The sequence below is a fragment of the Pan paniscus genome, chromosome 4, assembly GCF_029289425.2.
Source record: "Pan paniscus chromosome 4, NHGRI_mPanPan1-v2.0_pri, whole genome shotgun sequence".
Lineage (NCBI taxonomy): Eukaryota > Metazoa > Chordata > Mammalia > Primates > Hominidae > Pan > Pan paniscus.
Genome location: NC_073253.2, coordinates 48,439,591 through 48,454,268, shown reverse-complemented (window position 1 = coordinate 48,454,268; position 14,678 = coordinate 48,439,591). Strand labels below are relative to the sequence as shown.

The window sequence follows — 14,678 nt, the reverse complement described above, 5'->3', positions numbered from 1 at the left end:
ATAAGGGGGAAAGTATAAGTTTTGATAAGAGGGATATGTAGGAAGCAAGGTCTAGGCTACAGTCCAGATAGGCTAGAGACTAAAGTCATGCTGGTCTGTGGGCACAAGAAAATTGAAAGTTACCAGACAAGAGACTTGATTTGCTGGGGAAAAATGAAGTCAGAAGCCTGGTAAGTAAACACAATCTCTAATTTCAAGAATGAAAAGACTCTAGAAGAACAATCCAGAGATTTTATATGTTAGGTACTTTGTAAAATGTTTATAACATTATCTCTTCTTAATAGCTCTTTGACGTACCACTAACTGTTCCACTTTGTAGATGAGAAACTGAGATGGAGCAAAGTTAAACAATGAACTCGTGATTGACTTTGGAGCCTGAACTCTTAACCACTACACCATAATTCTCTTATCCTCTAAGGGCTGTTTCTGTATTTATTTATTTTTTCACAAAATATGCTTTCTCAAGTGCCTATCACAAGGCAGATACTATACTATGTGGTAGGGATACAACAGTGAACCAAAGTTCCAGCTGTATCACATTGCTTACATTTTGGTGGGAGGAGCTAGAAAAAGCTAATTAGGTTGGCGTGGTGGGTCATACCTGTAATCCCAGCACTTTGGGAGGCTAAGGCACGTCAATCACGAGGTCAGGAGTTTGAGACTAGCCTGACCAACATGGTGAAACCCCGCCCCTACTAAAAATACAAAAATTAGCCAGGCATGGTGGCACACGCCTGTAATCCCAGCTACTCGGGAGGCTGAGGAAGGAGAATCACTCGAACCTGGGAGGCGGAGGTTGCAGTGAGCTGAGATCGTGCCACTGCACTCAGCCTGGGCAACAGAGCAAGACTCCGTCTAAAAAAAAAAAAAAGCTAATTGATTATACAAATAAATGATGAAGCAGGTACTGATAAACATTAAGAGGGGAGATAAAAGCAATCAAAAAGGACAGAGAATAATTAGAAGTGAGAGAATTATACAAACTATTGGATAGTTGCAACCATCCTCTCTAATAAGGTGGTATTTGAGCAGAAACCTGAAAAAAATGAGGGAGCAAGCCAAATATATATCTTGGGAAAGGGCAGACCAGATACTGGGAACAACAAATACAAAGGCAATGAGGTAGGAGCATACTTACAGTATTTCAGAAACAATCAGGAGCTACAGTGACTGAAGGGAGGGAAGGGGAGAGTGATTATGAGATTAGAAAGGGTCTGAAAAGCAGATGATGGAGGGCCTGAATTTAGTGGGAGTACCAGAAATCTATGCATGCCTGGCAAAAGCCTTGCTCTCACTTACCTCAGTATCCCCATTCACCTTTACACTATCTGCCTCAGGACTATTAGGGCTAATTTCACCATGCCTCCTCTTTCCTTGAGGTATAAATTCCTTTGAGAAGCCCAAACCTCACCCCCTGAATTCTAATTCTCATATGATTATGTACATCTTGTTTTCTGATCCCATCTCCTACCTCTCCCTATTATTTGAAACACTTCTACTGTGTTCTCTCAAATTCAAGGTTAATCATCAACAAAATCTCCTTTACCACCAGCTTCATCTCTGAATATTCACTTCATCTTGCTCTAACAAAAACCGGAAGCTCCCTAAATGACACTCCTTTCCTGTAGTCCTCTGGAACGGTGGCTGCTTTGTCTTCTACATGCCTCCTATTGGACCTGAAGGTAGGGTCAGATGTTCTTGCAACTCACTGTCATTTCCAAACAATTCTTTCTCCTTCCTCAACAAACAAACACCAGCATTGAACCTCATGCCATGATCTTCTCCCTCCTTTCCCAGTTGCATTTATCTATTGATCCCAAGTCAGTTCCCTCATTCCTTAAAAATAAGAGATTCTAGATCACCGTCATTCTCTGCAACATCATTCCTGAAATAGTTGTTGATTTCAATATCTTCTTACATCACAGGTTCTTAAAATACGTGTATGTGCATGTGCACATACCCTGAATCCCTTTGGAAGTCTAAGGGTGAAACCTAAGGACTCCTCCTCAGAATATTTTAAATGCAGAAAAAATATATAGGATTATAAATAAAACCAATTTAGTAAAATACAGTTATCAAAATATTTTTAAAATATAATACATATAACTTGTGTAACACTTTTAATAAGATATTCAGTGGCTCTAATAACTACCACAATTTCACAATTAGTGATGAATAAAAATATTTTTAAAAGAATGCAAAAACCGTAATGATATGAAAATATCTGTGGTTTCTATTGGAGGCAAAGTCACAGGTACTGCTATCAACATATTGGTTTGTTACCTATATTTAAAATTGAGAGAAATGTTAAATTTCCATTAAGAATTAGTAAAGATAAAGATGTGATATTTGCCCATTTCAGTTCACAATCCCCCTGAATCCCATCCATGGACCTAGTTTAAAAACTAATGACATAGATGGTCTCTTCATTCCCTGCCCTCTCAATTCCTTGACCTCCTCTCCTTCAAATATCTTGTCCCTCACCTTACCTTTTACACCATGCCCACAGTCAATCCCTAGACTTTGAGCATTATCAATATTTGGAGCCTTCTATAATCTGGATTTCAAGTATCCCATTCTTCTATCTTTCTAAAACTGTCCCTCTAATATGCCAACTCCAAGGGATAGTCCTTTTATCCCCATGAGGTCCCATAATCCATGATCCTATCACCTTTTCACTGTCCTTTACCCACCTCATGTCCTCACTTCCCTCACAACCCAGCTTCAATTCCACCTTCAATTCCCTTACCTCTTTCTCACTTCATGGAATCCAGCTGGCTAAACCACAACCTTGATAAGATTCAACTTTGCTGGGCCTGCACCTTTGCAGCTGCATTTAGCCAGAGAAAAATACAACAAAATGCTGACTGGTCTCACTTTAGATTCATTAATAATTTTAACTGTAACTGTAATGCTTCACAGAAATTATATATTTATCAAGTTCATTCAGTATCCCATTCTCCTGGATAACTATTTCATGTTTTCTCATCTCTACTTAATCCTCTAAAACCTTCATATTCCCCTCCAATAGACATTGCAAAACCTCCTACAAATTCCTACAAATACCCACCTACCTGCATCTTATGTCCATATAATCTATTTTTCCCTATTATTATGAATGAACTATCTATTCCCCTAGCTAAAGGTAATTATTCTATTTGTGTGGAAAATTCTATCCTTTCTCACCTATCAAGAACTTCATTCCAGCACCCCTCACTCTACCTAATCATTCCCATCTTCAAACAAACAAAACCTCCTGTGACCACACTTCTGCCTGCTACTGAAAATTTTTTTGCTTTTCCAGAAGTCCTTGAAATAACTGTCTACATACTCTTTTTCTCTCCTCCCACTCCATTTTAAACCTACTCCAATCATGTCATTGCCTCTTCTTCAAACTCTTCTTCACTGAAACTGCTTTTTTCAGGGTCACCAATAACTTCCTCAATGATAAATTCAATGCAATTTGCAGTGCTACTCTTATTTGGACTCATCAGCAGCATTTTCCTCTCGAAATATTTCCTTCTGGCTTCCAGAACATTTTCCTGATATTCCTTCAACTTTATTACTCTGTTCTCTGTTGTTTCTGCTACATCTCTCTGACCTCCCTGACCTCTTGGAATGCCCAAGGGCTCAGTCCTTAGACCTCTTCTCTATTCTACCTATGCTCCCTTCAAAGCAATTTCATATAATCTCTTGGCTTTAAATGGCATCTATATATTGATGACTCCCAAATTTATAACTTTCTAATTCATATCTCTCTTCTGAACTCCAGACTGACATATCCAATATCCTATACAACATCTCACGTTTAACACCTCCAACTGAACTCATGATATACATCCCCCTACCTACTCCTCGAACAGCTTTTTCATCTCAGTTAATTCCAGAGTCTTTCTCATCTTAGTTGATGGCTGCTAGATTATGTTAGTTGCTCAGGCCTCGAACTTGTAGTTATCATTGATTTTATTTTGTGTCCCCTAAAGCCTTTACATCTGGCTCCCAGTTTCCTTTCTGACCCCAACTTCCATTATTCTCCCTCCCTTTCTCTTGGCTACAGCCACGTGACCTCCATGCTGTTCCTCAAACACTCTCAGATCGTATCTTTGTACTTTAAAATTTCTACCTGGAAATCTTATCCCTCAGATGCCAGCATTTCCTTCCTCCTTTCCCTTAGGGTCTTTGCTCAATACTTTTTCCTCCTTGCCATTTATCACTACCCAACATATTATAGTTTTTATTTATTTATCTTTTTGTGTGTATACCCTACTAGAATACAAGCTATATGATAACAGAGATTTTTATTTTTCACTACTGTAATCCTAGCACCTACAACAGTGCCCATTATATGGAAGGTACTTATAAGTATTAGTGAAATGAATGAATAATGAAAAGGGGAGAATGACAACTATAGACATGACTAAATGAACAGAAAGTCTAATGGGATCATTGAGCTTTTCTAACTAGCTATATGGTCTTTATAATATTCAGAGGGACTGAAGATAATCAGTCTTCATGAAATAAGAACAGAATAGGCCGGGCGCGGTGGCTCACGCCTGTAATCCCAGCACTTTGGGAGGCCGAGGTGGGCGGATCACGAGGTCAGGAGATCGAGACCATCCTGGCTAACACAGTGAAACCCCGTCTCTACTAAAAACACAAAAAATTAGCCGGGCGTGGTGGCGGGCGCCTGTAGTCCCAGCTACTCGGGAGGCTGAGGCAGGAGAATGGCGTGAACCCGGGAGGCGGAGCTTGCAGTGAGCCAAGATCGCGCCACTGCACTCTAGCCTGGGCGACAGAGCTAGACTCCGTCTCAAAAAAAAAAAAAAAAAAAGAACAGAATGTAAGAAAATCCAAGAAAAAGAGAAAGAACTTTTGAAAATTAGAAATATGACTGCTGTAATTTTTTAATCAACTGAAGGAAAAGAAGACGAAATCGGGGGAATCTCATAGAAATTAGAACAAAAAAGAAAACAATGGAAAAAGAGAAAAAGATAAGCGAAGCAGAGAACCAATTCCAGAAAGAGAGTGCAGGGAGGAAGAAAAAATTAAGAAGATAAAATTATTAAGGAAATAATTTTTTTAATTTCTCTAAGCTGAAGGAGGGTCTTTATTAAAAGCACCCATCAAATACCAAGCAGAAATTAGGAAAGAAAACCCATAGTTAGACATGTTATAAATTCCTGAAACAGGAAGGATAAAAGGAACATGCTTTCACTGAGGGAAATTTTTTTTAACTAAAAAAATTTTTTAAAGAATAAAAGGACAAGAATCAGACTAGCAGCAGACTTATACCTGTGAATCAATGCTAACTTTTAAGACCTTTAAGTATTTTTCTTTTTTAAAGCTATAAAACCATATAAATAAATTTTATGCCCTATATATTCCCTTTCCCAGTACCACCATCCATCATTCTTAAGGAAGATGATTTTTTGAACCCAGAATTTCACATTCAGCTAAATTATTAATCAAACATGAGGGCTGCATAAGGTCCCTTTCAAATAGACACAGACTCAGAAACTTTACTTTCCAGTCGCTGTTCTGAGGTAATTTTTGAAGATATTCTCCAACAAAACCAGGATGTAAACTCAGAAAGAGAAAGATGTGGAACTAATTTAGGAAAGAAGTCCCAAAATGAGAGATGTTACAGAAACTAACATCAAGAAATTAGCCCAAGAAATTAATTAAATGGCTCCATGAAAAATGCCTCCAAAGAAGAATGGAATGTATTTCAAGCAATAGATAAAAGGACTAAGGAAGTGGAAAATATTAAATCACTTGATAAAGAAACGATATTTTTTTCGCACTGAGAAAAAGTAAAAGTAAACAAACTCCAGAAAAAACAAAACCTGAGTAAGAAACCATGGTCCAAATACACAGCAAATTAAAATATGACATTATATGAAGCTGACAGACTATAATGTTAGGAATTTTGTATTTTGAATGGTGCAAGAGTCCCAGCACTAAAACTATGGGTGAGGAGATACGATTAGAAAACACTAATGATCTCTGCATTAACAACTATTTTATATAGAATGATTAAAAACATAGAATTTATTAAAAGTGGTGGCCTTTGAAAAGTAGAATTTTTTAAAAAACACTTGTTTACATATTCCATTTGATTAAAAATGTAACATCCATAGGAGGTGGAGGTTGCAGTGAGCCAAGATCACGCCACTGCACTCCAGCCTGGGCAAGAGTAAGACCCTGTCTCAAAAAAAAAAAAAAAAAAAAAAGTAACATACAAAATAAGAATGAAGGTAAAGTTTACTAAAACTGGTGTGTAAAAGTGTGAAACATCTGCTCACAAATTCCTTACGAAGTGCCAAGGGAAAAAATAGTAACTTCAGTGGACAAACCTGGCAGATCACACCTTAATCAAATAATCAAACTTAGTTAACACGGACCATACAGTGTCAATAAGAGACAAAGTAAAATAGAAAGGTGTTAACAGAGGGAAAGAGAACAAGAGACAGAAAGTCTCAATAAGGATGAATAGGTGACATTTTGTCATCTCCTTCATTGTAGAAAAGGTTCCATTTTCAACTTTATTCTCACTTTTGAGTCATCAAACAGCATGTTGCACAATTTCATAAAGTCACCTACATTAATGGCTCTGAAGTTACTCGTTTCCAGAATTGAATTCTTTTCTAAACTTCAGAGCTACATTTCTCAAATACCATTAGATATCTTTAACCTTTATTTATTCAGATTCCTCACATTTGCTATATCAAAGGCATGCTCTTCAAATTCCTCTCCAATCCAGTTCTCCTCTGACATTCGTTCTCAACTCATAACATTCATATATACTTTCATCCAAAAGAGATATCTCAGCCATCTTCAATTGCTTTCTCTCCTGTATCTCACAAGTTCAATTCTATTTCAATTTTTTAAAATATTATTAACTACCTACTATGTATTCTCTGTCTTATTACATGTCAGGAAAGAAAAAATTAATAGGATGCAAATATTTTAAATTTTGTCCCTAAATGTGGTTCAAATTCATTCTGTCTTCTTTATTCTCAATGCCATAGTCTTCGAATAGGCCCTTATTGTCTCCTACATGTTCTAAATTATCTTCATATCTACAATCACTCTTCTCTCAAATTCCACAATAGAATTAGTTTTGTTCTTGAATGTGCTCATTTCATCACCCTGTTAAAACTAGCAATGGCATAATTAATGTTAATGCCAAATATAAATAACCTAGTCAATGACTAGGAATAGTATTTTTCTATGATAATGAATAGTGTGTCATTTTAACAAATGAGAAGTTTTAGAACACATTTTGGATAATTTTATTCAAAAAAATAAATCTGTTTTATAGAGAAAGTCCTAACACTGCTTATAGAGAAACTAGTAATGAGTATACTCAATTTGTCTATTTGTAGAAATTAAGCCTAAATCTTACAAGCTAAGTAAATATTTTGGTTCATTTTACTTAACAGTGATAGAAAGTAGACAATTGGAGCACATTCCTATATACATCTACAGTGAAATGTTTTCCTCCATTGTGTAGTTCTTGATAGTCCTTTCAAATTTAAAACTTATTTAAACCCAACTCGAATTATAGTTATTTTATATTGAAACAGAAATAAGAATATGGGTATATTATAATAAAAAAGAAAAAGTTTCTGAAAATGTTCCTTGAGCATTAAAATGTTTGTACCCTTTTCACAGATACAGCTTTAATGGAACAGCTACATTAGCCTGAACAGGGTAAACACAGAAGAGAAAGCATGGAAATTTGCTTTGTTTTCCAATTATTACTATGTGCAACTTTGAACTGTGTATTTACCATTAGACTAGAATGGATTCAAATGCCCAGGATAAACCCTGTAGTCTTGAACCCATTTTCTTTTTTCTATTCTTTGTTAAAAATATATTTTTAGAAATGGGTGCCTCGCCATGCTGCCCAGGCTGGTCTTGATCTCCTAGCCTCAAGTAATCCTCCCATCACGGGCTCCTAAAACACTGGGATTACAGACATGAGCCACCTCACCCAGCCTAGAACCCATTTTCTAACTAAAATAAGATTTATATCAATCTTCATATAAATGTATAAAAAATTATCTCATAGACACTGTATAAAAGATTTTACTTCGAGAACTTATAACTGTAAGTAGGTCATAAGAAATTTTAAGATATGTTACCTACCAAAGAAAGATATTATAAAAAGAATGTCAGTGTTGTGGCTTCCTGCCATAATACACATATACATACAAACATACCCTAAAATTCTTCAAAAATGACTGAGTTTTGTTTTTGCATAAAAGATATCTTATTTGAACAGAAAAACATAAGTCTAAAGGGAAATCTGAAGTTTTGTTCATTCCTCTTCTAATAATAGAGTTTTAAAAGCTGCCCTTTGAAAAGTCAATACATTAAAAAGAAAATCAAAATCAAAGGCAGCAGAAATAGCAAAAAATTTTAAACTATTACCTTCCTACTTAAACTACCTATATAGATATATATTTTTTTAATCTGAGGAAAGACATTTACATTGCAAACTTATTTTCCCATCAGAAGTTTAAAATTATAGCATCTACTTACCAACCCAACACAGTTGCTTAAAGCCACTTTAGTTGTACTACGTTGATCTTGCAAATATCCTGTGTAATGACAGTTGTCTAAAAAATCATGTTTCCACTGGGGTCCATCTTTCCCCCAATATTCTACTGTAAAATGTTTGGACACAAAATCTGTGTTGAGAGTCAAGTTTAGATGAAAGTGCTTGCCATAGGCTGAAAGTTTAAAAAATAACTTAGATACTGCCTGCTGTGGATCAATAGGGTCCATACTCCGTCTTCTCCTTGAGTGTTTATCATTTTTCACAGTAAAGCTGAGAAATGCTCCATTTTGATCAACCCTTATTGGAATAGTTAGCTGGTAGTGTTCAAGATAAGTCAGGAATTCCTCTTTGTAATCACAAGGCAGAGAATCCAGAAAAAAAACACATGGAAGAAAAGAAAATTTAACGGAACAAAGAAGCAGCAATATAAACAACAACTATGTCAATTAAAACTATGAATCATTATATGTGAAGTATGTACAAAAAAAGTTATATTAAACAAAAATGAAAGAATAAAAGTTTAAAATCTGAAGATTAAGTTGCAATCATTTTAATATTACTTGTGAAGGACTATTTTACTTTTTTAATTTTTAAAACATGGATCCTAAGAGCTAAATTCTACAAGAAATATGAAAATTTTACTTTGAAATAAAAAATAATGAGAAGCACACATATGTAAAAGAAAAGAGTTTAGCTCAGAATCTGTTTTTGAAAGTTATCCAAAAAAGAATCTCTATAGCCTTGTAGAAATTATTATTTTTTAAGAAATCATCACACGGTGAAACCCCGCCTCTACTAAAAATACAAAAAATTATCCAGGCGTTGTGGCACACGCCTGTAGTCCCAGCTACTCTGGATGCTGAGGCAGGAGAATCACTTGAACCTGGGAGGCGGTGGTTGCAGTGAGCCAAGTTTGCGCCACTGCACTCCAGCCTGGGCGACAGAGCAAGACTCCGTCTCAAAAAAAAAACAAAACAAAAAACAAAAACAAAAACACGTCAATGGGAATGTAAAATGCTGTAACCACTTTGAGAAACAGTCTGACAATTCCTCAAAATTTTAAACATGGAGTTAATCACATGATCCAGCAATCCTACTCTCAGGTATATACACAATAGAAATGAAAACACACATTCACATAAAAATTTAGATGTGAATGCTCAGCAATATTCATCATACTCAAAAAGGGGAATTAAACCAAATTTCCATCAATTGATGAATAGACAAACAAAATGTAGTATATCCACACAATGCAATATTATTTTACAATAACAAGGAATGCAGTAGTGATACATGCTATGACATGAATGAACCTTCAGAACAACTGTCTTCATAATCAAAGTTCATTATCTAACATTTAAAACATTAAGTAAAAGAGCAAGTCACAATATGCCACATATCATTGCATTTATATGAAATATCCAGAATAGGGAAATCTCTACAGACAGAAGGTTTAGTTGCCTACAGCTGGAGGTGAAGGCTGGTTTGGAGGGAATTTGGAAGTGACCACTAAGAAGTATAGGCTTCTTTTAGGAGTGACGAAAATGTCCTAAAATTGATTATGTTGGCGATGACACTAGTGCCAAAAAATAAGATGAAATAAAATAAAATAGGTTATTGTGATGGTTGTACAATGCCGAAAATACTAAAAACCACTGAATTTTATACCTTAAATGGGTGAATTCTATGGTATGTGTAGTAATATCTCAATAAAGCTATTTTAAAAACAGCTTGACTAAAATTTCAGAGAACTAAATGAAGAACATATTTTCCTCATTTAGATGTACTAAACATTTTCCATCTACCTTCTTAGCTGTACCTTCTTTCAGCTAGATTTACCACTAAGGTAAACCAAATGTCTGCTTATTTGCCTCAGTGTCTACACATGGAGTTTACACACTAATATAAACTCCCATAAAACCATAACCAAATGTAAATAAATTCAAAGACAGTGTTTATTTCACTTCTTATAAATAATTAGAGTTCATACTAAATGTCATGGCTTCATTGATTTACTTTGACAGCCACACTTTTTAACATGGATTTCTAGACACATACATCAATCTGTAATAGTCTTGAAAATCTGGTTCATCGGCACCAAAAAATTATCTATTACTATGTATTCATGGGAGGGAAATCCAAAAGGTATGCCTTTCAATACTTCTATAAGGACTGGACTGGTCCATGGAAAACAAAATGACATTTACTCCTGGGCCTGCTTTGTTAAGATCATTTCTACGATATAAAGCTCAATTCTATAGATTAAAATTATAAAGATTAGAATGTGAAAAGTTGCACTTCTTACAGTTCTCGTTCTTACACTCAGATTCTAGTCTTTAGATCAGAACTCTCAGGTTTGCAAAAGTATTTTTTCACAAAGGGTCCATATTAAAAGGGTCCTGTATCATAATTTATCTGGTTTCTTCTTCCACAGCATAAATGTTTGGATTCTCTTTGAACATGTCCTTGCCCATAAACTCTAGTAATGAACAAGCTTATTAAAGTTTAAGTTTCAGAAGAACAAGGCCTGGGGTCTATCATTTTCCAAGAAAGACCAGTCAACTCTAAAATCCACGGGATGTTAAATACTAGTAGGACAAGTTAAACGACGCATAGCCCTTAACATTTATGAAACTAATACCGAATTGACACAGTAGGCCTCTATTCCTATCACTACATATCCCAAAAAAAACTATCCACCCAAACTAAATATGCAGAATCTTTTCTTGTCCAATTAATAGCAATATTTTGTGTCAGTTTCAAAAGCAAGAATCCTACCTTGAGAACTGTATGAAAGCCTTTGGTCACTATGAAATTCCGATGAAGCCATGATGAGGCTCAAAATCCAGGTCAACGTCTTCCACAAAATTTCCATAATTTAGAAAACTGGATGATTTTTTTGAGGGCTACCTATGTGCTAAAGAGTCAATACCATACCAAAATCGAAGCATAACAATTTTATTTCTTTAAAACTTCTTGCAAATTAGTTATTGGATGTTCCACTGTTTAAGAGCCACTTTTATCCAACATCCTGCACTTTCTTCTATATCTGGATTCATTTTCTCAATCCAAAATGAAAAAATAATGATGGTAAAAGTTTTCATAAGCAAAGCATTAGGCTGATTAGTTACTAAAGTATGGCCATTTTTTAACCTAGAAAAAAAAAAATTTAAGTTAACTGAAAAATATCCAGAATGGAAAAATCCAAGTCCTATATAGTACTGAATCCTTGCCAAAAGACATAACTACAAAATAATATAGTTAAATTAGACCATTGTTATTCTTTATAGTCTAAATAAACATTCACAAGATTAGACACAGAATTAGAGACCAAAATGGTTATCAGCATAATGCCAGAGCTACTTAATAATCAAATAAGGAATCTAAAGAGAAATCATAATTCTTTTTTAAAAACTTTGAAGATAACAATGATGGGCAATGAGTTAACTTCCTTTTGATAAAATAAAGTAGGCTGACTTCACTAACTCAGTTCATTATATGTGACAAACAATATGTAATCCCATTCCATAACATGCCTTTTAAACACACTCATATCCAGATATTGTTGTGTTGCTTTATAAGGCACCTATCTTTTTTTTCTGACAAAGTAGATCTACAAATAGTGATATTTAGCAGCCATCTGTGAATACTAAGACAGTATCAGAAGCTAAACTTCTAAAAAGTTGAACTGTATGTACTATAACCCTTGACTTTACTTGGAAGTCTTATGTGACTTATAAGGCAACTCGTGAGTCAATTTCAACTCTCTGAAATGTAACTTAAAAGAAAATTTTAAAACTTCATTTCAAGTATTACAACAGATTTCAAGTCCTATCTCATGTACTTTACATGCAACTAACAACCTCACTCAGAGTCTCCATTCACACTTGATACAGAATAGTATATTTGGCTGCCTGGTTTCCCCACATACAGCAGATCAGAAGAAGAAAATAACTAAGAGCTAAAAACTAGCCACAAACAGCCAAACTGTGACCAAAAAAAAAAGGATAAAAAACGAAAATGTAGTTTTAGAACCCCAAAGTAATATAATTTGGGGTAGAGGCAAATGGGTCTTACATAGTTTAACAGTTCCTATTGTATGTATAACTGTGTTATATAGTTCAATATCTGATATTCACAACACTATGCCTGAGTCCAAAATAAGAAGATAAATGCGTTTAATAAGATAAGTTACTGTTAGTAAGTTAGGAAAGTACACAAAAGAGATTAGAAAGATTTTCATTCCAAATCCCTAATATATGAAATTTTCACATAATAAATTCTTACTATATATTTGTTGGTTGAAAAAAATGGATGAGTAAAAGAATGAATAAATGAATAGTGGTTAAAATAAAATCACTTTAGGCATATAAAAAGTATTTGTAGTTAACTGTAAAATTAACTTATGTGAAACACTTCATTCCCTACGGTGCTAGAAATATTGGTATATACAACATATAAAACAACAACAGCCATTTAAATCCCTTACATCTGTCTCTACAAGTTATTAAACTGCTAAGCCTTGGAAAAGCTAATTCATTAATCAACAAATATTGTCCTACTATGTTTAAAAGATGATGTTATAACAACATCAGAATACAGAAAAGGATTAAGGGAAACAGAAAAGATTAAGATTCAATCCTTGCCCTTGGAGAGCTCATAATCTAAGTAACAAGGAAAAATGTAAGGCAGACTGACAAATGCCGTAATAAGGTTGTGCAAAGTTGTTGCAGGAGATCAGATGAGGGAGATGACTTCTGGGTCAGAGAAGAATGAATCAAGGAATGTTTATGGAAAAAGCATTTCAGATAGATCCCGGAAGACGAATACAATTTTACAAGTCAAATTGCTGGAGGTAATCATTACAAATAGAAGAAATGCATTCCACAAAGTCTAGATAACCAGAAAAAAATGGGAAATAGTAAACAATATTAGTAATAATAGCAATAGCAAATTTTGTTCCTGTGCAAAAAAACTAACAGGTAATAACCAGAAAGGTAGTTTAAGATCAGATCAAAAATAAAAAACTTTAATACATATTGCTTCTTTTAATCTCCAAAACCATCTTGTGAAGTAAATATACTCTGCCCCTGTGGCAGAGTAGACTCTGATGAGCCCAATAATCTGGCTTCCTCATATCCATTCCCTTGCTCCCCTCCTCTTAATTTGATTCTAACCAATAGAATACCTCAACACTGAGGGGATGTCACTTTCGTTATTACATACAAAAGATTCTGACTTCCATCTTGCTAGCCACATCTTTCCCTAATTGGTTTAGATGAAGCAAGCAAGCTGTCATTGGGTGAGGCCCACATTGAAGAAACTGAGAGCAGCCTCTGATATAACTAACAAGGAACTAAGGCCCTCAGTCCAACAGCATGCAAGAAACTAAATCCTATTCAGTAATAGGTGAGCTTAGAAACAGGTTTTTCCCCAGTCAAGCCTTCTGTAAAGACCCTAGTCCTTGCCAACACTTTGTGGCTCATGAGATACCCTAAAGCTGAGGACATAACCCCTAGATTCCTGACCCAGAGAAACTGTGTGATAATAAATGTGTATTGTTTTAACTCACTAAGTTTGTGGTAATTTGTTACACAGCAATTGATAACTAATACAGCCACCAATTCACAACTAAATAAGCTGAACTCACTGGTCAGATAGGTATAAAACAATAGAGCCCAGATTCACACAAGGCTGTCTGGTTCTAAAGTCTAAATTCTTTGTATTACATCACACTTCCAGTTTAAGGCACTCAAATTTAAACAGTCAACAGTAGTTAATAACAACCAATGTCAAAGAAGATTTTTTTTTTTTTTGAGACTGAGTCTGGCTCTTGTCGCCCATGCTGGAGTGCAGTGGCACGATCTCAGCTCACTGCAACCTCTGCCTCCCGGGTTCAAGTGATTCTCCTGCCTCAGCCTCCTGAGTACTGGGATTACAGGTGCGTGCCACCATGCCCAGCTGATTTTTCTGTATTTTTTTTTTTTAGTAGAGATGGGGTTTCACCGTGTTAGCCAGGATGGTCTCGATCTCCTGACATCCTGATCCGCCAGCCTCAGCCTCCCAAAGTGCTGGGATTCCAGGCGTGAGCCACTGCGCCCAGTCGATA

The 14,678-nt window shown here is 35.3% G+C and overlaps 1 protein-coding gene across 2 annotated transcripts in view; it reads right to left on the bottom strand.

The window, feature by feature from the left end:
• ADAMTS6 (ADAM metallopeptidase with thrombospondin type 1 motif 6) overlaps positions 1-14,678 on the bottom strand; it is a 334,536-nt gene that overhangs the window by 315,558 nt on the left and 4,300 nt on the right. For both annotated transcript variants that reach the window (XM_003827427.5, XM_063604436.1), the window contains exons 2-3: positions 11,348-11,722; positions 8,551-8,915 (exon numbers count right to left, since the gene is read on the bottom strand). In XM_003827427.5, the coding sequence (XP_003827475.2) occupies positions 8,551-8,915; positions 11,348-11,444 (462 nt within the window). In that variant the 5' untranslated portion in view covers positions 11,445-11,722. The remainder of the gene's footprint in view (positions 1-8,550; positions 8,916-11,347; positions 11,723-14,678) is intronic.